The 22,378-nt window shown below is 49.4% G+C and overlaps 2 protein-coding genes across 6 annotated transcripts in view; both read left to right on the top strand.

The window, feature by feature from the left end:
- Positions 1-7,591, top strand: part of RTEL1 (regulator of telomere elongation helicase 1) — a 40,967-nt gene extending 33,376 nt beyond the window's left edge. For 2 of the 5 annotated variants that reach the window (XM_031589287.2, XM_090151925.1), the window contains one exon: positions 2,839-4,117. In XM_031589287.2, coding sequence (XP_031445147.2) covers positions 2,839-2,907 — 69 coding nt within the window. In that variant the 3' untranslated portion in view covers positions 2,908-4,117. Of the gene's footprint in view, positions 1-2,838; positions 4,118-4,173 lie in introns of those variants that run through there. The other 3 variants (XR_016471823.1, XM_031589296.2, XM_090151926.1) reach the window with 3 other exon arrangements.
- Positions 7,592-7,783: 192 nt separating this feature from the next.
- Positions 7,784-16,308, top strand: TNFRSF6B (TNF receptor superfamily member 6b). Its single transcript, XM_031589307.2, has 6 exons — positions 7,784-7,862; positions 8,129-8,258; positions 8,747-9,125; positions 10,398-10,595; positions 11,583-11,833; positions 15,602-16,308. Exons 2-6 carry the CDS (start codon positions 8,217-8,219, stop codon positions 15,641-15,643), a joined length of 912 nt encoding a protein of 303 aa, XP_031445167.2. The 5' UTR covers positions 7,784-7,862; positions 8,129-8,216; the 3' UTR covers positions 15,644-16,308.
- Positions 16,309-22,378: the final 6,070 nt, after the last annotated feature.

Below are 22,378 nucleotides of genomic sequence, written 5' to 3'. Positions count from 1 at the left end.
GAGCACTGATGGAGCTGTGGGTGTCCCTGCTCACTGCAAAGGGTTGGATCAGATGGCCTTTTAAGGGTCCCTTCCAACCCAAGTCATTCTATGGTAATAAAGAGTCAATCCAAGAATTAGTAGCATGCATCTACAATCTGTACAGCTCAGGGCTCGAGCTGCCTGTTGAATAGAATTGAGACCCCTGGGGAATTTGTTGGTTAGGCAAGCATTTATGACCCCATTCTTAGAAATAAGGGAGATTGTTGCATTGTCTCAGCCCATAAAAATCTATCTTGTACACGCCTGGGAAAGAACGTGTTCCTTTTGCCAGTAAGACATAGCTTATAATTATGGTTATGTCAGTTTAAGAATTCACCCAACTGTGTAGAGCTGTGGTATATTAAGCAATTTGTATCATTGTACTGTAGTATTCATCCTGGGGAATTTAGTGATTCTGAGGTCTGGTTTTTTTGTCAGTCCTCATATTGATGTGCATTTTAATACTCGTAGATAAATCTCAGAACTTGCTCAGCTTCAGCTTTCTTTAATTACCCTTTAGTGATTGCACATCTTTTAGGCTGGAAATTAACATGAGTAAATCATAGGAGTATAATAGGAGGCATACTGAGTCAGAGTAAAGGTGCATCCAATCCAGCATCCTGTCTCTGACAACAGCCAAAAAATTATGGCTAGAGGAGAATATGTGAACGTGGCACATTCCTGTGAATATTCTCACAAACCTGAAACCATTTGCAGGACAGGAATTCCTGTGAACTTTTGTCATTTGTGTCCTATAGCAGGCACTTCTACAGCTTGGTGACATGTTATGTGAAGAACTGTCTCCTTTCTTTGTTGTCATTTTGGCCAGTTTCTTGGTAGTTCATTTTAACGTCTTGCTTATTTAAAAGGGACAAATACAAAGTTCTCAAAACTCACTGTGGACATCCTGTCTTTCAAAAGTGCACCTTTTGGAGTTTTGATCTTTCTGCATACACCAGTAGTTTGATCCATCTGTCTCCTCTGTAGACAACTTAAATCAAAATCTGTATGTCTAAGGGTCTGTTTTTTGCTCTGAACAACAAACTGTTATGTAGGGGATGTAAGAAGCATCTTCTCATTAGCTGTGTCTGTTCTGTAGTTCAAACACCCCTCAAGGTTCAGTGTGAGCATTGTTCTATGCTCTTTGTATAGAGCATGAAGCTATGTGGTCTTGTCACACTTGTGACACATCTTTCTAGTGATGAATGGTTCTCAGAGTACAGGAATGTTATTGAAAAGTCAGATATTTAGCTGTTTTGGGTATTGCTTTAGGACTGCAGGAAGACTTTTCCAGGTGATCAGACAGAAAAGTGTTTACTGCTCTTCATATAGAAGTGAGGGGAAGATGTCTTGCTGGAGAGCACAGGTTTGCAAACAAGCTGTTTGCAAATATCCCACGTTTCTCTATAACCAACCACAGAGGAACCACCACCTGATGCTTCCACCCTATTGCAATCCCTGCTCTGGTTCATGGTGTGGGCAGTTTCCCCTCACTGATGGCAGTAGCTGTTGTCTGAGCTCTCATCAGATGGTGTCAGGGGTTTGTTGCCACTGATGAGATTGGATTTGAAGACTCATGTAGGACAAGTTACTCACACTGTATTTCTTCAGTTCAAATTCAGCTCAGTGTATGCTGTCTTGAGGAAGTGACTAACAGCCTTGTTAAAGCCTCAGTGACTTAAGGTTTGTGAATTGTGCCCTTTCCAATTTGTTGTGTTGCTGAAACAGCTTTGTGCTGGAGAGAGTCTGAATAATATTGGAACATTTCTGAAACTTTTGGAAGAACAGTCAGAATTCCCTGCAGCTGTGAGTGTTAGAGAGATTAGTGCTGGATGAGGTGGGAGGCTGCCCATGTGTGAGGGGTGTTGCATGGAGCACACTTATGGATGCTGTCTCTGGTTTTAGTTTTCTGTGCAGAGGTCCATTGCTGCTTTTCAGTATTTAAATGCCTTGTTCACTCATGCTCTTCTTGTAGGCATTCCAGAGGAACTGGAAGTTATTCTTTGTGCTATTTAGGTGTACTATGGGAGAATTAAAGTTTCACAATTATAAGTTGCACTTAAAATTTTGGGGATTATTTGACAAAGCAGTGTGTACAGGGAGGTAAAATGAGTTTCTTCTCCTCCTCCATTTTGAGTATTCTGTGTTTCTAGAATCAAAATACAGTGCCCTAACCTACTTTACAGTCCATACTTTGTGTTACAACAGTAAACCTCCACACAAGGGAAGGTTACAGGCAAGGGTTTTCTAAATGTAAGTCAAGAAGCATGCTGAAACCTGGGTTGAGAAACAAACGCATCATGTACAATCTGCTGGATACCTGGAAAGGTGTGTGGTTGGATGAAGAAATAAATGTACTCTGTACCTCTAGAGGAATCCTGGTCCTGACCACATGTGCCACTGATTTCCTGGTGTGCCCATTTCCTCTTGTCTGTGCCAGAGGAAGTTCATGGAACTCCTTGGTGACTTTACAGCCCTTTACCAACAAGCACTTCTGTACTTCATAACAGCTCTTGCAAGTTCTTGAATCATGTTCTGTTTCCTCGTTCCTTACTCTTAGGTGTGCTGTAGCTGTAAGTCTCAGCCAACTGCTCTAAAACTTGTTGCTACTTCACCGAGTAACCTTTCTGTTTTCCTCTGTGCATTGCTAGCAGTTAAAGCAGTGATTGCATGGTAACTCCACATCTAAAAATAGTGGGCATGGTATCTTAAGAGCAATAAAATGAAACCATTGATTATATTTCATATCAGACCATTGAAAACTTGGAAGAGAAGGTTTATGTATAATCTGTATGTTGTCTTCATCTGTTTTTATAGATGAAGAAGTGCCCAGAATGCTGCTGTGATGTGAAGAAGAAGCGCTTGGTTCGAGCTTATTTCTGGTAATGGTCTCACTGCCAGAAAGGACAAGTGCTTCATGTCAGCAGAAATAGGCTCCTGTGCTCTGACCCTGAGCTGGTAGGAAGCAGGAGGAAGGTTGTTCTAAACATCTCTGATCCTTGATGCTGGTGAATGTGCTGTGCACCAAAATGTCATTTTGTTCTGTGAATAACTGAGTCTGAAAGGTCAGGTGTGTGCACTGCTGGCAGGAAACAAAGCAGCATTGTCCTCTGTTGGGATGAAGATGGTGAATTTATTTATTTTAGCCTGTGAATTTTATATTGACTTGGACCTAATTGTGTATCCTGGAAGAGGCTGTCATCGCTTGGCCTTCAGGTAATATCCATCCCTGGAAAAACCCTACAGCAGTACTATATTGGAGTGGAGCTGGCTGTGTTACCAGGTCAGACACAGCCCTACAGACCCCATCAGTGTTCTTAGAGGAGCAGTTCACGTTCTGCTGGTGTTTACCAGTAGCTGTTGTCTCCAATAGCAGAAGATACTGAAAGGAGGTCTTTTCTTCAAACAAAATCAAGTGGTTGGATGGTGAGCAGAGATGCTGCACGGTGCCTGCTGTGCACCATAGAGCCCAGTGTCATCCACAGTGCAGGGATTTTTGGAAATGTGCTTCTAAGGAGGCTTTATATTCTGCCTAGCACTGGCATTCCTGTTGTGTCAGTGTTGTTTGATGGTTGTCTTCCAAGAAGAAAAAGGATCTAATTGATTTCAATCTTCAAAATAAATGAAGTGGAATAGATAAAAAAAAAAAGCTTCTCAATACTTCCACTGTCTGTAAGTAGTGGGAATAAGGAGTTAACATAAATAAAATCAGTTTTAAGTCATCAGTCATGTCTCTTAACTGAACTATAAATAAAAACATTTTTATGTATTGGTTGGGCTGTATTTTTCTTCCACCAGATATAGAAACAAGAGCTGGAGTGCCAGTGGCCCTGGTAGGAGTATGTGAAGAGTTCTGTGCTGTGGGATTTTTGACATTGGAGTATTTATGATCTTTTGCTCATTTCTGTCATTCTTTCCCTTTGCTGATTGTTTTTGAGGCTCCTGTGGTGATGTTGACACTTCTGTTTGTGTTCAGAATTTTCTAGGAGAATGTATTTAATAATTTTGTTGTTTGATTCTTTGTTAACCCACAGGATTTCTATATTTGATTTTTATAAGTATTGTGAAAATGAAGAGAAGATTTGGAGGGATGGTGTCAAGAAGGCACTGATGTTAAACTCTTGTCCTTTAAAAGGATTTTGTTTTTAACAGGTGTAAGAAGAGCTGTTGTATGATGGGAGTAAAAACCCCAAATGCTCTCTGGCGAAGCACTGATGTGTTGCTCTGCAGCTTTGGGGCCATCTGGTTTCTCCTCGAGGGACAACCAAACCTGCACAGCTGGATCATCCCCATCCTGGATTCTCAGTTTAAGGAGCAGAAAGCCCTGGAGCTGAGTGAAACTGGGAGCAGTGAAGTGATTTGGTGATGGTTCAGTTCCTGTGTGCTCTACAAAGTCCCGTGGGAGAGCTGCAGCTTGCTGCTGGTGCCACTGGAGGGAAACCACAGCATGGGAAAGTGAGCAGTGGTCACTGAAGTGCTTGATCAGAACGTGGTGCAGTTTTTACCTTTCTTTCCACAATCAGAATAGATTTTCAGCTGTTTCTTTTCCCTACCACTGGGGTTGGTTTAGTTTTGGAGACCACTTCTATCCAGAAATACTGCAGTGATACTGAGATGAGGCTGTGTTAAAACTTCAGTGCCTTCAAAGAGTTGTGTGTTCCTTCTCTTGCATTTGAGCAGCTGGATCATCTCGGTGAAGATTTACTGTTTACTGGACTTAGAGGACCACACCAACATGCTCTGAGCTGCACCTGTGCTCCCAGCAATGGAGCTGCTGTTTGTAGGTGGAATTGGGTTGGAGTCAGCCTGGGTTGTTGCTTTCTTGTGGTCCCTGCCTGTAGGTCCCCAGCACGGGGCTGCCTCCAGCACTGCAGGGCAGCAGCACCAGGAACTGCTTCAGGATGTGCCCCCAAGAAATGAGAGCAACTTTTGGTCGTCTTGGAATGAGCTGGGTTTACGAGAAGAGGCAGAGAAAACACAGCTTAGGAAGCCCAGAAAGTGAAAACAAGACTGTTTTCTGAAACATTTGCATTGATGCATCTGGTGAGAGGAACTGACTGTTCCTGGAAAGGAAAACTTATAATAGGCACTCCTGGTGGGTTTTGGGAAGCAAAGTGACATGGGAGTTAAAACATCAGAGAGGAGGTAGTTCAATGTGTAACTCATTACCTCTGCCTTATGGTGCTGTGACTGGAGAGCTGCCTTCAGTTCTGCTGTGTGTCATTGGAACATTCCTACCCACGTATTCTCTTCATCATAAATAAAACAACTCAGAAGAGACCAAACAAAGCAACCCTATCAGGAAAGAGGTGAATTGACTACTCTTGGTGTTGATAAGCAACTACTGCTAGCAAGGGGTTTCTCTGCTGTACAGTTTTCTCTCTGAATAGTAATGAGACTTCATTTTGCAGTGGTTATGAAAAGCAATGCTTTGGGGCACCCTGAAGCTCTTGAAAGTGTGAGATGATGGGAAAGTGGAATCGACCCCCTGGGGCTGTGGTGCTGTGTTGTTCCCTGAAGCATTTTCTCAGGTTAGGAGGTCAAGGGTGAGTGGAACTGCTGCCTTCAGCAGCACCGAGCCCATCCTTGGAGGTTCACTGGTCAAGTAAAGGAACAGATGGAAGAAGGGTAACTGGAGGTGCTTGGTTTACTGGCTTTTGTCCCCATGACAGAAAGATATTGCCTGGAGGTGCCATTTCAGTCCTCCTGACATGGTATTTCCCTCTTTATGAGCATTAATCTGAGCTGGCTTTGTTCTAAAGTCAGAGCAGAGAGGCCTGTAGTGCTGCAGAGTGATGTGACCTGGCACTTCCTGCATCCATGGCACTGCTCATCCCCAGCAGGGCACAGGTGTGCCATCATCATATGGTTCAGTGTCATGTGGGCTCCTCCATCCAGAGAGGTGTGTGCAGCTGCTGGTAGCACAACAAAGGTGTTAACAGAGGGCACTCAGGTTTTTTTTTCCAATCACAGAACACTGAGGACCGGAGTAGAACAAACAGCCCTTCAGACTGCTTTGAGTAACCATTACTTTACAGATGCTGCATTGTGACCCTTCATCACATCAACAGCTCGCGGGTTTGCAAAAGTTATGATCTGATTTCTGTTGCAGCTTCTTGGACAAGTTGAGATGTGTCAGCACAGAGGCGCTGGCATGTCCCAGCCCTGGCACTCAGCATGCACTGCTCAGTCACTGCTCTGTGTCCCACCTACAAAGATGTGGCTCTTGGGTGGGACTGGTGCTGCTGGAAGGAACCTTGGGATCCTACAGAACATCAGGATGTGCTGCTTTTCCTGGGTGGTGACGTAGTGGTTTGGTTTGAGGACTTCTTAGGGAAACGTTCAGCCCTCGTAGGATCCTTAAGATTATTAGGAATGGATCCAATGAGAGTCACCACCCAGAAAGGAGTGCAGATGCAGTGACCCAGAGGTGAGCTGGGGCAGTTTGGTGTCCCTCTGCCAAACATGAATTCCGGTGTTGCAGAAGGTGAGTGCTCCGTGTGGGTAATTCTCTGTAATGATTTGCAAACTCATTTGGCTGAGCAAAACCTCCACATCCTCTGACCCCCTGCACTGTGACTCACCTTTATGTTAACAGCAACTTCGCATTTGTTTTTTGGAGCGCAGTGTTTATGATGCTGGTTTGGCTGCTGCTGAGTGTCTCAGTCTTTAGAGAGCCTCCTTGGGTATCCAAAGCTGCTTCCTCCTATGGGGCTGCTGGATTGGGGCTGCTATGGGGCACGAATCTGTGCTCCCTCTCCCCACGCATGCACCTGATCTGGATGCAGCACACATCACTGTGCACAGTGTCTGTGTATAAATATATTTGGGAACTGAGCATTGAGAGGTGCTGCCCCCCCCTATGCACGAAGCCACCAAAGGGTGTTAGCCCTGCAGAAAGCCCAGAGGGAGGTGGGTGCAGTGCTTTCCCAGATGGGTGCTCTCTGTGCTGCAATGGGATCGTATGGTGCTGTATTCACCTCCATCGGTTGGAAAGCTGAACACCCAGATAATTTGCTCATCTTTTTGCCCCCTAGCTGCTCTCAGTCTCCTGCAGCTGTGCTGTTCCTCCCTGCCCTGCAGCACTGAACCCACGGGGATGTCTGTAAGGGAGGGCTGAGCTCAGGATGGGGCTCCTGCCTGCACCCCGAGGGAAGGGGATGCCTTGCTCCTTCTCCTCCCCTCTGTCCTTGCCTTTAAGGAAGGCCACGAGCTGCCTAGGGCTCACCATTGTTAGCACTTCGAGCACAGCGTGGAGGTGTCCTTGGACTTCAGAGGGAGCCCGAGTAGGGCAGGACAAAGTACACCCGTTCTGATGCATTTAAGCAACAACAGCGGTGCTGCTGAACGCGCTCCTGGGTCTCTCTGTTGAGCAGCGCTGCCGCTGCTCATTCTCGGGTCCGGCACTGCCAGCACAGCATCTGCTGTCTGATGCTGCCGTGCTGCTGAGTGCTGCACCCGCTGAGCAGCGGGGTTCGGCGTCACAGCTGGAGCGGGGCCGGAGCTGCGGTGCTCGGGAAAGAAGAGGGTGAAGTTGTGAACCCGCTATGGGGATGCCCTACCCGAACACGGTGAGTATGGCTGTGAGCCTCACTGTGACCGTTCAGCTGTATCTGCGTCGGTGCAGCCGTGGTCATATCGGGACTGTGAGTCGCGGTACCGAATGCCCCTAGGGGGCTGCGGGACGGGGAGCTTTTGGGGGCTGTTCTCGGGAAGCTGTGAGCACTTAAAACAAGGCCATACCCCGGGGAATTCCCTGCTATTCCCCCGCGAGCCCCGGCTCAGCGCCCACATATCCCTATATAACGCGCAGTCTCTACCTGCCGCTGTACTGAGGACAGGTAATTGCACCGTGCTGCAGCGGAGCGGGGCCGGGGGGAGTGCGGGGCTACGGCGGGGCTACGGCGGGGCGGGGGGGCCGTTGCGCAAGAGGGGTCTTTCCCTCTTTCCTTCTTAGGGTTATAAAGGGGCTGTGCGTGGCGGTCAGACGGGGACGAGACCAACAGAGGACAGCCGGGAGACCCTGCCTTGCCCCGCCGCCCCCGGCTGTGTGCGGGGGAGCAGAGCTCACGCAGCAGCCTCACCCCTCTCTGCATCTCTTTTAAAGCTGAGCGGGAGTTGCCGTCGCATCACGGAGCCTCTGCGAGGATCCGGAGCCCCCACCGACGCCGCCGTGCCTCGTAGCCTCTGCGGCGATGCTGCTCTGCCCCGATCCGACCGTCCGGCGGCCGCCCAAGGTGGGTCCCCACTGTCTGGGGGGTCGGTAGCGGTTTGAGAAGGGGGTGGGGGGAGAAAGAAAGTAACGGGGTTCTCAGTGGTTCTCAGCCCCGGGGTGGAGGGATGCCGGGTTCCTACGGAGCGTGCTTTGCTCGCTTGGGAAAGTTGTCTCCTGCTGCTCTGCCGCTGCCTCACCCCGACGATGGGGAACCTCCGAAGCGGAAGAGAACGTGCTGTGCTGCCGGCAGTACGAGTGTAGGAGCTGTGGGGTTGTTGGGGTGGATGCTGTGCCACCCCCCGTACGGTGAGTGCGGGCAGAGGGGGCTGCAGTGGAGCCTCATCGCACAGTTGGGACTGAGAGCATCAGGTGGGAGAGCAATTGAGGGAGCTTCAAGCAGGAGAATTCCTTGCATCAGCGGTGACGAATGGGAGCAGCAACGGAGCGCAGCAGCCGAGCTCTCGTTGCTCTTCCCCATGTAAGAGCTGACAGCGGTTTGTTTCCCTACAGCGGGCGTTTGCTCCTCTCCTCCTGCTGCTGGCAGAGCTGGGCTGCAGCTCCCCACCCACGTACCAGTGGAGAGATGCTGGGACCAAGGAGAAGATCACCTGCCAGCAGTGCCCGCCGGGGACGTTCGTGGCACAGCACTGCACCAGGGACAGCCCGACGTTGTGCTCGCCCTGCCCCGACCTGCACTACACGCACTACTGGAACTACCTGGAGAAATGCCTCTACTGCAACGTCATCTGCGGGGAGCGGCAGGTGGAGGTGCAGCAGTGCAACGCCACTCACAACAGAGCGTGTCAGTGCCAGGAGGGTTTCTATGCCGAGTTGGAGTTCTGTGTGCAGCACTCCCCGTGCCCACCAGGTGCCGGAGTCGTGAAGTTGGGTGCGTAGTTCTGGTATTGCCCAAAGCTGCTCACCCCAGTGCAGGGGGGGGGCTGCCATCTGCTGATCCGTAGAATGGCTTTGGTTGGAAGGGACCTTGAAGGTCACAGAGTTTCGGCAAGCTGTGTGCTGTTGGCTCGCTGTCCTTGCAGGCGGGTGGCCGAGGGGATGGAGGTGTGAATGCTGCTGGTGTAAGGGCAGGGCTGGGGAGTGTGCGTAGCTCTGGGGCTTGGTTTTGTGGGATTTGTTGAGTAATTTGGATGGGCTCCATCTGAAACATGAAATAGATAAATAGGAGAGATTCCGAAATGGTAACGTCAGTCTCATTGAGGTTCCTTCTAGGGGAGATTTGTGAGTCTGAGTCTCCTTTGAGTCACAATAGTTTTTAGGGTGTTATTTTTTTTTTTCCTCCATCTTTTCCTGAATCACATCTGGTCCTTTCGTTGCCCTGTTTGCTTGGCTCTGTGCTTTCTAAAAATACTATTAGCATACAACAGGTGCGTGCTTCCCTTTCATCCTCTGCTGAGTCACCGAGCTCTCTGTTAGGAAAGCACAGGTGATACAACACAGCAGCACGGGCAGCATCCACACCTCCTGCTTTGTGCTCAGGAGGTGCTTTGGGAATCCTTCAGCGTGCGTCATGGGAGGGCTGCAGGCTCAGGGTGAGATGGGGAGTGTTTGTTGTCCCCAGGTGATGCTTAAGGTTGAGTTTGGGGGCTCAGTTTTTCTGAGGGAGCGTTACAAAATGCAGCCATTCAGCATAAAGTGAGCTGAGCCTCCAAAGAACGTGGGGAACTCCGTTGACTTACGCACTGATTTATCTGGAGAGTGAGTTGTCAGTCTGAGGAGCCACGTGGGGCGTTGAAGAAGTGATACTGCTGTGATTTCCATTGAGCTGCTTACCAGCAGCATCCTCTGCGTGGAGCTGGGAGAGCTCTGGGCTCTGCAGGAAGGGCAGTGCTGAGCTGAGCTTTGCATTCTCAGCCACTTTTACTTTCGTTTGGCTGAGGGCTTCCGCTCGTGCTGAGATCCAAGGGTTTCTTGGCAGCTGCCCCTTGGTGCTCACAGCCAATTCTGCTGCCCCACAAGGTGCCCCTTTAGTGAACAGCATCCCCTCCTTATGTCTGGAGCACCATGGCTGTTGGGGAAGGGCTTGGCTTGGTGGTGGCATGGCTGTGCGCTGCTGCTGGATGCCTGCTGATGGATTCTCCCACCAGCTCCTCACCCAGCACACAAGTAGGGTCGATGTCTAATATCCCATGTCTCCCTCCAGGTTCCCCCTTTGAGAACACGCAGTGCCACACCTGCCCGCGGGGCTCCTTCTCCTCTTCCAGCTCCAGCACTGAGCCGTGCCGGGCGCACCAGAACTGCACGCAGCTGGGGAAGGAGACCAATGTGCCAGGAAACCAATACCATGACACCCTGTGCACCTCCTGCAGGATGGGTGGGAGCAACAGCACGCAGGGACCAGGTGAGAGCTGAAACACAGGGTGAGAGCCAGCATCCTGGTGTAAGCATGAAAACAGGTCAGGCAGGCGGTAACAGCACAGAGCAATCCATGCTGGGGCTGCAGGACACAAGAAGTGCTTCTTCTCCCACCATCTCTGCCTGAGGTCAGATTTTCAGTAAGCACAGCAACCAGGTGTGGGACAGATGTGCTTCCAGTGGGGCTTTTGCTGATAGAGATTCCAGAACATGAGGTGGCTGCTGCAGCCTTTGCCCAAAACCAGATGCTGGCCGTGTGGCACAGGATCTGCTGTGTTTCCCAGAAAACTTTTATTGCAGTCCACACTTTATTTTGTGTGTGTTGAGTGGAGTAAGAATGTAAAGGTCAGCACAGTCTCGGTGTGATGTGAATTTTGGCCTGGAATAAACAGTGGCATGGAAAGATATGAGCACAGAGTGCCACGTGTCAATGAGATAATGCAAAGCATAGCACTGGCCTTGAACTTATTGCATGCCTGACAGTGATGTATTCCCTTCCCAACATTAAATTTTGGGAGCTCTTTAATAAGTCATCATGGGGTCTACTCCAAAATTCTGATCTAGGGTGTGTCTGTGGCTGGTCCTGTCCCCAGATGTGAAATTCTGCATGGGAAAATAGGAACCTTTAGGAAAAGCAGAGTGTGTACATACTGAATGCAGTTCCTTTTAATTTTTCCTCCCAACTTCATGGCATGGAGGAGCATGGGAAAGGTGTATTTGCTATTTTTGAGACGAAGGGAACTCTTCAAAGTTACCTCCTGCCTGCCACACGTGGTGTTTGTGGGGTCTTCTCCATGGATATCTCCAAACCCACCTGGACGTGGGGTTGGGCTCCGGCTCAGGGGGGACCAGAGGGATCCAGAGGTGCCTCCAACCCCAACCATCCTGGGATTTGGGGATTCCAGGGTTCTGATGTTCAGAGTTCTGCTCTCCCCCCATCCAACAGTGACCTCTGGCTGCTTTTCTCCCCCAGCTCCAGAGGATGAGGACTGCGAGCAAGCTTTGATTGACTTTGTGGCATACCAAAACATCCCCCTGCGGAAGCTGAAGCGCCTGCAGCAAATCCTGGAGCGCACACCTAAAAAGCAGGCCCAGGAAACCAAGGCAGTGGCTCAGGAGAAGCTGCGGGCTGTGCTCACACACCGCAAGCAGGAGAACTCAGCCGTCATCACGGAGCTGCTGGCCGCGCTCCGGGCCACCAAACTGACCTCCATAGAGAAGAAGGTGCGGGAGCGCTTTCTCTCCTAGTGGGAATACAGAATGGACTCTTAGGGTTGCTTTTTTTCTTCTTCTTCTTTCTTTTTTACCATGGTTTCATTAATTTATTAATGTTTCAAAAACGAACTGGAGAGGCAACGTGGATGAGCGCTGCGTTGTGCCGCGCGTTGGGTGCTCCTCCAGTGTGCCAGGAGCATCTGCAATCCATCAGCAAAGAAACAGCTCCAGCAGCTCACTGCAGGCCTGAGCCTGGCTTAATTCTGAGCTCTATGAGTTTGGGTTTGGGCTGTCATTGTGTAGCTGGGTTGATGAGGCCCTTGGGTCTCATCGTGGGTATGGGTGGTGATGGGTCAACAGTTGGACTGGATGGTCTTGGAGGTCTTTTCCAACCTTAGTGATGATGTGATTCTGGGATTCATTTGCTCTTGGCACACTGAGAAAGGAGTGGACTGCCTGAGACAGGCTGTGTGGAAGGTGTCCCAAAAGTCTGAGGTCCTGCTGGCTTTCAACTTATTTTTGAGCTACCTGATTTTATACCATGTGAGTTTTCTAAAGAAAGAAACCCAAGAGGTTATTTTATTACATGATCCTGTCACCACTGTCCTTTCCTGATCTCACCGGGGAGAGGTGGAGCTGGGGGTCCCACTGCCTTCTGCAGGCACTGCTTATCCTTATGCCCACTTTGCACGTTCCTCACCTCATGGGAACGTGACATCAGCCACTAACAAAAGGGAACTGTGCACACAAAAAGCTCTGCACACCAAATGGCACCGCACGCGAAGCAGCACTGCGCACAAAATGACCATTCAAACACATCCCTAAGCTCAGCCCAGCTGTGTCACTGCTGGCTCTGAACCCATGGGCACTGCCATCAGCCACTGCTGTCCATCCATGCCTCGCTTCCCACAGGGCTTTTTTCAGTCACTTGTGGATGTCACCAGCGAGCCCCAGCTGAGCACTGTGCAGCCTGTGGCAGGGATGACACAAAGCTTGTTTCTTCTGCCTTGAATGAGTTCGACTTTTTTAGGGTTCTTTTTGCTGAGTCGTTTCCAGGAAGAGCCTGGAGTTTGAAATAGGATGTTTGCCCCCAGGAAGTTGTTCAGAGCACGCTGAAACGCACGCTGATGGGCAGTTCCTGCTCTGCCCATGTGCACCAGCGTGGACCAATTGGGCTTGATGACCTTATAGGGTCTCTTCCAGTCTAAATGATGCTATGATCAGAGAGCAGGTAGCCACACTTTGGGATGCTGGTCTGGCTCGGTGCTTCCTCCAGACAAAGGGGTTTTTTTTCTGTCCACGAACAAAGACCTTTCTGGGGTGTGAGCCCACTGCTGAATGGCTGCCTCCCCCTCAGGGTGTCGGGATGCCCTGTGTTGCTTTTTCTGCCCATAAGACAAAATGTTCCAAGTGAGCCCAGGTCTGAGCAGGCACTGGTTAAGGCTGATCACAAAGCCAGACGTGTTGGTGCTCAGCCAGATGAGTCCATGCTCAGCCCTGATGCTCTCAGCTCCACGTGGGCATGCAGAGAGCAGTGCAGGAGCAGGGTCAGTGATGCACGTGGGCTGTGCGGTGCGTTCCATCTCACCCAGAACAACTGAGCTGGAGCAGAGCCCAGGAACACTTCCTGCAGCTGGATGTTGGTGCTGATAGGACTGTTTGGGTTTTTCCAGGTTGTACTGGGTTTTTTTTTTCTTTTTTTAAAGGCTGGTCTTAATCCATGCAGATCTTTGCTCCATCTAATAGAGCAGAACTTTGTTCCCACTCCTGAGGTCTGCAAGAGCTGAGGAGACTTGCAGACGTTGTGTGTGATGCAGAATGGATGCACGCCCTGCCCATGGCATGGTGTTCTGCTGCTGGGGCCCCCAGTGCCAGGTCAGATCCTTCTCTGCTGCACCAGAGCTGTAGATCTCAGCCAGCTGGCCTGTGTGAGGATGCTGAGACAACAGGGGATAACTCAGCCTATATCAGATGCTACTTGGAGCTGACATTGCCCTGCTGCTGTGATGCAGGGCTGGTAAGGACCAGCTGTCAGTGCCAGCCTGGTAAGCAAGGCAGCTGCATCCCTTTGTGTGGTTTCCAGGCAGGTGACATTCTGTGCACCATTTTGTGGTTGCGATGGGAAGTGCCAGCCCTGCCTGCAGTGCAGTTCCAGTGGGGATTTCTGCATGGTGGAGCTTCTCCTTCGTGCAGGCTCTCAGATATCGTGGCAAGGGATCTTCCTGATCAACGCTGACCTTTAGATCAGCATGCAAATGTGCCAGCAGGTGGATGCTGCTTGGGTTCTGGGAAATGGGGCTTTGCTGTGAGATCCCACAGCAGTCCCATGGTGCCGAAGTAACACTGCCTTCCTCCTCCTGCTGCAGCTCACAGAGCTGTTCACGCTCACTGCAACATCGCTAATTGTGAGGATGAAGCAACTTAGAGGATAAACCCCCCATAGGGTTTCACTGAAGTTTACACCAGTTGGCAGCACAGGCTTCTTCCTGGTAATTTAAATGATACTTTTCCTTATAAGCTGCACCAGAGAGCAGAAGGCAGTGCCATTAAATGTGGATGCAGTTCTCCCCCAGGGATGACTCAGATGTTTTGTACACAGAAGCCAATTTCCCCTAACGCTGCGAGCGCCGCGTAGAAACTCCAACCTCACACTGGTCTTCCCTATCACCCAATGTGGGTAAGTGCTTAAAACAGGAAGGAAAAAAAAAAAGAAAAAGAAAAACCCTGGAGTTTATTTAAGCAGCTGATGCACAGCTGCGTGTTCCACACGGGATGAGTCGGGCTCTCAGGTGCGGCACTGACTCATGGCTGGAGCTCCCAAATCCCAGCTCCAGCAACAGGAGGGGTTGGGACATGTCTGACTGTGATGTGCCCGAAGCAGAGCAGTGCCCTGGAGGGGTTGGAATGGGGATGGGTGAATGACGAATGAACGAGTTTGCATGGTGAGGTCACGCGTTGCCACGGTTCGCATCTTGGTGTCAGCAGTGAGGGCAGGCTGTGCTGAAAGGCACCCAGGGGGGTTTTTGGAGGTGTGCAGTGAGAACGTGATTGCATTACAAACCCACACCAACCGGCCCCAGCCGTGGGGTCACGAGCAGATCAGAGGTCAGACAAAGTCACCCCTTGGCCTGCAAACATCCCCACAGCATCAGCAGCGCTCTGATGGAGCAGATGTGCTGTATCCTCCTGCACTCAGCCCTGGGAGCAACACTGAGCCCTGGGGAGAGAATGCAAGATAAGGTGAACGCACATTAAGCTTGTTCCAATCTGCCCATCACCATTCCAAAGAGGCACTGATCTTATCTCCTTTAAAGCACGGGCTTTATTTGATTTGTAGGGTTTTTCTTCTGATTGCAATCCCCCGCTGTGTGCCCACGCTCTCCCTGCTGGGACTCGTCCCTTGCTGCTGCACGTGTTATCTCTGCAGAGATGGTTGGAGCTGTGCAGGTGCTGCACGGCCAGTGCCAGGGAAGAAGTGAGTTGGAGGAATTTGGCCACATGCAAGAGCAGGAGCAGCTTAGGGGTGCTGTGCAAAGCAGCCTACGCTCAACTTGGGGGCACCTGGCACTGGGGTGAGCAAGAATGGGACCTGAACCTCCCACAGCCTTCAGGTGACATGTAGGACAAACAGAAGTCACCACATCACTGTTAGCAGAGGTGTGCTGATGTGGCTTATGCTGCTGGTGCTCACAGACAAGCTGTTGTTCTCCCGCAGGATTTTATCCTTCGCTCCCTGATTTCTTTCTCTTCTCAGTTTGTAATTTCTGTTCCTTTCAGGGTTTGAGGAGCTTCCTGAAAGCACAAAGGCTCAAAGAGTAAACAAGAGGTGATGCAGCAGCTGTGACCTGTTCCCAGCCTGGGCTGGTTGGACAAATGGGAACTGAGAGGCCCTGCACACCAGGTAAGAATCATAGAACTGTTATGGTTGGAAAAGAGCTCTAAGATCCCCAAATCCAGCCCACCATGCCCACGTTCCTCAGTGCCACATTTCCACAGCTCTGAAGCACCTCTAGGGATGGTGACCCCATGAGAATAAAACAGTTGGGTCTGTCGCTATCACTCCTTCAGCATCCCCATGGTGTTCCCAGCGTTGCTGAAGGGCCCCCACCATCTACACCCACAGGGTGGGTGGGGGTTGCTTCCCCTGCACCTCTCCGTCCACCTGGGTGCCCAAAGGTCCCATCTCTCCCCACTGGAAAATGTGATGAGCTTTCCAGGTTCCACATTTTGAAGGGGATCTCAGCAGGAAGCTTGTTCCAAAAAAGGAAATTCTTGTTGCCAGCTGACGTGCATGGCAAGAACAGGTGAATATCCTCCAACCAGCATTTCTCTACGTAGATCTGTTGACTTGTTTGCAAATACTGAAGTGGTTGTTGGCAGGACTGTTGTCCTTCATAGCTGAGCTTGCTTTTGCTCTGAGAAGCTTAAGAGGCCACGTGGAGGAATTTGTCCAGCAAACTGGGTCACGTCTGAAGCAGATTTCTTCACGTGTTCAGCCATCATTTGGTTCTCCTGAGTTTCCAGCCTGTCGTAACACCCAGGTCTCATTCTGGGCTCTGCCTCTGCTTAGCTTGAGAAAACATTGAATGCATTGGTAAACTTTGATGCCTTTTAGCTTACAACAGTTTTCTGGAAAACAAGGTCAAGAAGCTCGGAATGGCTGCAGCTACAATTTCCTCACGCAGCTGAGAACAACAAGCACTTCATACATCGCCATCTCAAAACAGGGTCTTCCCACAGCAATTATTTGCTAAGCCTTTAAAAACATTTTTGTTTTCCATCTCACACAATGGAGGCTCGCACAGCCTGCTGCCCCCACATGGCTGAGCAGTGTTAGAAGTCAGAGCCCTGGCAGTGCCATACTGCAGCCTCATTGAGTGCTGTCCTCAATGCTGGGCAGGCTCCCAATGCCACTCTGTGCCAGCCCTGATCCTCAGCAGGCTGATGCTTTCCCAGCTGCGCTGGACATTGCACAGCTGTGCCATGACTTAGCTTCAACCCAGAGAATGTAGAGTGGGGAGATTTGGTCATTTTTCTATGGAATTAGGAGGAAACGATGACTTCCCAAGCACATGAGGTCAGCAGGGATGTGCGCTGGGGGGCTGCTGCTCTCAGCTATGTGAGGTTGAAGGGCATCCTCAGCTCTGCAGTGCAAGGGATGGGACGAAGGGTTGGAGAGATTGCATCAGTCTCACGTGCAGATTTTGTGATGCTGGTTTCTATTTGTGTCTCTGCACTTCCTTCCTCGTCACTGGAACTTGGTAGGTGAGTTATTGGACTTTGCTCGGCCTTCCCAGAAGCAGCACAAGGAATATTTAGCTGGGAAATGCAAAGATAAGGAGTGTGCATTCCTCACTTTGTGGCTGAGCCTCAAAGAAAAAAAATCAGATCTGGCAAGATAAAAAAGCAAATTCTTTCCCCCAGTTTTGCGTGTTGGGTGCTGATAACGACATCATGCAGAAACAACCAAGCCAGTGATTCAGCACCTCTGGTCTACAGCCATTCGTGCCCTTTGGTGCAGCAGTTGTACTCACGAGGCATTTATTAGGTCTTGCACAGTGTGTGGCACACAATGCCTTGTGATTCTGCCTCTTCTCATGGCACAAAGAGGAGCTGTCAGAAATCCCACTATTCTGACAATGTGGGTACAGTCATCGCAGAGGATGAGGCTGATGGGGGCAGCTTCCCTTCCCTTCCCTTCCCTTCCCTTCCCTTCCCTTCCCTTCCCTTCCCTTCCCTTCCCTTCCCTTCCCTTCCCTTCCCTTCCCTTCCCTTCCCTTCCCTTCCCTTCCCTTCCCTTCCCTTCCCTTCCCTTCCCTTCCCTTCCCTTCCCTTCCCTTCCCTTCCCTTCCCTTCCCTTCCCTTCCCTTCCCTTCCCTTCCCTTCCCTTCCCTTCCCTTCCCTTCCCTTCCCTTCCCTTCCCTTCCCTTCCCTTCCCTTCCCTTCCCTTCCCTTCCCTTCCCTTCCCTTCCCTTCCCTTCCCTTCCCTTCCCTTCCCTTCCCTTCCCTTCCCTTCCCTTCCCTTCCCTTCCCTTCCCTTCCCTTCCCTTCCCTTCCCTTCCCTCTGTGCTCTTCAATGCAGGTAGGGATTAAACACAGCCTCAGACAGAAGATGAGCCTTGTTTGGAGTCTGTTCCCTAGTTACCAAAGCACACCTGGGTAGGTGGTGGGATTTGGTCACTAAATCTACACACCCTGGAAACTGAGTGAAAGACACTCATCTGAATGTTATTGCTTATAGGTGCAGTGAGGAAGTGCTCTTTGTAACACTTATCCCTGAGAACAAAGAGTTCCTCACCCCTCTATGGGACTAGATCTTCTGTGGAGTGTGACTCAAAAATATGCTGCTTAAGGATGGCTGCAGAAAAGCTGGAGCCAGGTTGTTTGGTTTCTGAGGCTGTACAGCAGCTCCTGGCTGGGAACTGAACTCAAACACAAACTCTGCAGGTTTCTGTTTCAGGAAAACAAGATCCAATTAATTTTACAGTGAATTTAGTTTGTCCTTAAAGCAGCGCTTATGGTATATGGGAAACAAAGATTTCTAAAAGCTGCTGTGGAACAGATTTTAATTAGTGCCTGCAAGCAAAAGGAGGGCTGTGAGGATGAGCAGAGGGCTGGAGCACCTCTCTTATGGAGGCAGGCTGAGAGCTGGGGCTGTACTGCATGGAGAAGAGTCTGGAGAGACCTCACTGTGGCCTTCCAGTACATAACAGGGGCTGTAGGGAAGCTGTGGGGTGATGCTACCAGTGAGTGTGGAAACAAGATCAGAGAGGAGAGCTTTAAGCTAAAAGTGGGGAGATAAAGGGTTATGTGTTGGGGAAATTCTATTACTCTGAGGCTTCCAGTGGGTGCCCTATCCCAGCAGGTGCTTAAGGTTGGGTTGGGTGAGGCTTTGGGAATCGGGTCTGTGGGAGATGCTCATGGCAGGCTTTGGAAGAAGATGGTCCCTTCCACCCCAAACCATTCTGCAATGCTACAAAGCACTGAGCCTGGCATCCACCTGGCTGAAGGATGCCTAGTCCAAAGGATGAAGCTTTTACCACGTGCTTTTGTGCTTGTTGGAGCTGGCAGCCACCTCCATGCCCTGGCAGAGCTTTGCAACGCCCACCTTGCTTCCTGCTTGTGCCTGAAGATCATCAGATAGAAAGCAATTCTGTCTGTGAGGAACGACGGCTTAAGCTTTGGAATCCTCCATGGTGCAACGCTCACTCTCAGCACAGCTGCACCGATAGCAGAGGACTGGATGGAAGAAGTGCAACCAATGTTTGTGGATGGCTTTGCAGGGACACTGCCACCTACAGATGCCCACAGAAAGGAGGCATTACTCATGAGCAGGGTGTGAGTGCACTTCCCGCGTATTCTTCTGGCAATGGCTTTGTTTCATAGAAGGGATCTCTCACCCTGTGAGTTCTTAACCAAATTTATCTGCTGCCTCACGGTGACTACTGCTTCTTCGTACCCTATGGCAACATGTGGGAGACGAGGCTGCAAAGGCAGCAGTTTGCACTGCCCTCCTGATGTCTTTAGAAAAAGGATGTGGACAATGTGGTATTAGTTAGTCTAGAATCAGAAGCCTTCAGCTTTAAGGAAAGACCGTGCCTGCGAGTGGGAATGAGGAGGGTTCTCCCCCCAACTACAGAAAGTGATGTTGTGTTTAAAAATAAATGTCAGGCACGATTCCTCAGCTGAGCTGTTAGTCATCGCAGGGCTTTGTCCTCCTTGTTCCTCTTGATTAGAATCTGATGTCAGAAATGGGGTCATGTTTTCCCCCAGTGACGCTGCATGCTGTGCTGCACAAGCTGTGCCCCAGCCCTCAGCTATTCTCCTACATCGGGCCCTGACTGCTGTCAGCATCATGCTGCTCTCATCTGAAAGTACAACCAGCATTCCCTTATGAGGTAATGGGTACCGTAGTTGAAGATTCCTGTGATCAGATGTAAGCTGTGCAGATAAAATTGTTTGAAAGCAACTGGCTGGGGCTGGATTCTTGGGAACTGGTTTTGGATATAAAAGAGCCAAAACCTGCCTAAAGAAACGAATGGAAAGCCCCCAGTGGTTATCACAGAAGCTGGACTTACCCGAAGAACGGTATAACAGTTCTTTGAGGGATTTCAAAAGTGTAAGAAACAAAACTGCATGAAAAGTCTGACATCCAGCACACCAAATAATGGCTACGTTACACACTGGAGAGGTTTTGTGTGGGATTTCCAACATCAAGTAAGTTAATAACAAAATTCCGTTGTGAAAAAGCACCTGCCCTGGTTTCTCTGGACTCTTTGTCCTGACAAGTGCTCTCCAGTGTCTCTTATCTCCCCACAGGCAGATTTGAGCCAAATGGAAGTTAATGGAAAACTGTGTCAGAAGGGATTATGAGAGGGCACGCAGCCCACATTCTGCCTGGCACAGTCAGTTCAGCCCACTTTCTTGTTTGTTACTTGCCCAGATTGCTTTCAGGAAGCTGTAGACAAACACTTGGAGTCACTTCTTTCAGCCTCTAAAAATGGGCCCGAGACTGAAGGCAAACTGTTGTGCTGCTTTTGGGGAAAGAAGAGGAGCCGTGCTGCAGGCAGAGGCAAACCTGCTGTGTGGACACAGCGGTGTGGCTGCCCATCAGACACCATCTGCATCAATCAGATGGTTTCTGAAACCAGGGATGATGGTGAAGACCAGTGCCAGCACCCCCCTTTGCCTTTCTTAGCAGTTCTCTTTGGAAGTTCCCTTTTCAAACTTGTTTCCTTGCTAGCAGACAAATTCCACGATACTGTTTCAGCAAATGAAATTACCTAAATCAATCCCAAACCTTGTAAGTACTCTGATCCAGCTTCTCAGCGAAGGACTGTTGTAAATGTTTGTTTTCCAAACCCACAGTGGTACCTCATAGTTATTCATGAGCACTTCTGGAAATCATGACTAACCAGACTGCCTCATGTTCAGTGGAAACATCACTGCTGGAGAGAAGCAAACTTCCAGACTCACAGAACAATGGCCTCTTGGTTTGAGATTCCTATGTGTGTGTGTAAGGGCAGATCCTTACCTCAGCTGAACAGATGGATGTGATAGCAGTAGAGGAGGAGATGATAAGGAAGAAAAGACTAAAGGCAGGCAGAAGAGAGCTGTAGCTCAGTTATTCCACACCTTCCAGCTGATCCAAGTGAACATTAAATTGTCACCACACAGGCAGCACTACAATGAGCAGCAGAGAGTTCAAAAGCATTCAAAGTGCTTTTTTGGTTATTGTTCTTAAGCAATGTTGTCGTCTCCTGTTGCTAACAGCTAATAAATGTTTGCCCAATAGGAAAATTCCAGAGGGGTGAGAGAAAATGAATCTCCTGTTAATGTTCAAACAAGACAAGTGGAATACCTACCACTGTCTGTGGTCATTTAGTTTCACCTCAGTGTAAAGCACAACAAAGGATAAAGTGATTACTAAGATGAATTTGTTTTGGAATAGAAAGCAACTCTTCAGAGAAATCAAGTGCTGTGACTGGGCGGAGGCAAAGCAGGCCCATCTTGAAGGTATCCAAAATCTGAAAAACTGCTCACAATTATCAGCTTAGAAGTGCCCTTCCTTTCCTTAAGGGTTTTCTGGGGGCTCACTTGCAATGCAAAAGCATTTTAAACATTAGTCTGTGCTTCCTGTAAGGACTTAAATAAAGCACGAGCCTAAAATGTGATGAACAACTGATGAAATCACTGATCAGGACACAGAACTGCTACTAGCATGGCACCTCTGACTGTGCCAAGTGGATTTGTTTAGTGGTGCTTATGCATTACATACCATCCCTTTTGAGAATGCTTTTTCCATACCCGCTCCATCCTTGTCCATAGGTCTGTCCTGAAGCATCAATAGCAGTATAAACCTGTTCATACAGACTGAGGCTGAAATAAAAATCTACTGAAGCAGTAAGTTGTCCTTGTGTACCTGTTTATGATCACGTAGAGCAAACACAACCAAAAACCCCAGCTGGCTTAGCAGCACTCTGCTCTCTTTGTGCTTCACACAAAGTAGCTGTACACCATTGGTGAGGTACAAGTGTAGGTCATGCTTGCACAGCAAGATTTTTATCTTGCACCTATCAGCTGAATTTCTTCATTGCAGTCATGCTGCAGCACAGAGGACACACCAAAGCAATTCTAGAATTGCTTTGACTGTGTTTACTGGGCTGCACTCAGAAATCTTGTGACAGTACCAGGTAGGTGCACTTTGTCATGTTGGAAAAATCTGACTGCTAAGTTTGTTCTAAAACACACCTAGGGTGCCAAGCAACTCCATCTGCATGTCCCATCCAGTACCTGCTGTGTGCTGTGACTGTGCTAGAAGCTAACTCGGAATTACACAGAAACTTTCAATTCCAGTTTCAGAGAAATCCTCCCTGACTGCTGTGGACATCAGAACATGCTCCTACTTTTGCACCACAGCTGAGGCATCTTTCCAGGCAAAAAAACAAAACAAAACAAAAAAAAACAAGCACTCCCAAGCATGAGAACTTTATATTTTGAAGTCAAAATGTTTGCTTTGGTACGTGCCACAAAACATTCTTGGTGTCTAGACAC

Source organism: Phasianus colchicus, chromosome 17 (genome assembly GCF_987193195.1).
Source record: "Phasianus colchicus chromosome 17, bPhaCol1.hap1.1, whole genome shotgun sequence".
Classification (NCBI taxonomy): domain Eukaryota; kingdom Metazoa; phylum Chordata; class Aves; order Galliformes; family Phasianidae; genus Phasianus; species Phasianus colchicus.
This window is presented reverse-complemented; position numbering and strand designations above follow the sequence as displayed.

Excerpts from the sequence above, each read along its gene's own strand:
- TNFRSF6B (XM_031589307.2), top strand. The coding sequence starts at position 8,217 with ATGCTGCTCTGCCCCGATCCGACCGTCCGGCGGCCGCCCAAG. Across the intron at positions 9,126-10,397 it reads TGCCGGAGTCGTGAAGTTGG|GTTCCCCCTTTGAGAACACG; the intron begins GTGCGTAGTTCT and ends GTCTCCCTCCAG. Across the intron at positions 10,596-11,582 it reads CAACAGCACGCAGGGACCAG|CTCCAGAGGATGAGGACTGC; the intron begins GTGAGAGCTGAA and ends TTTCTCCCCCAG.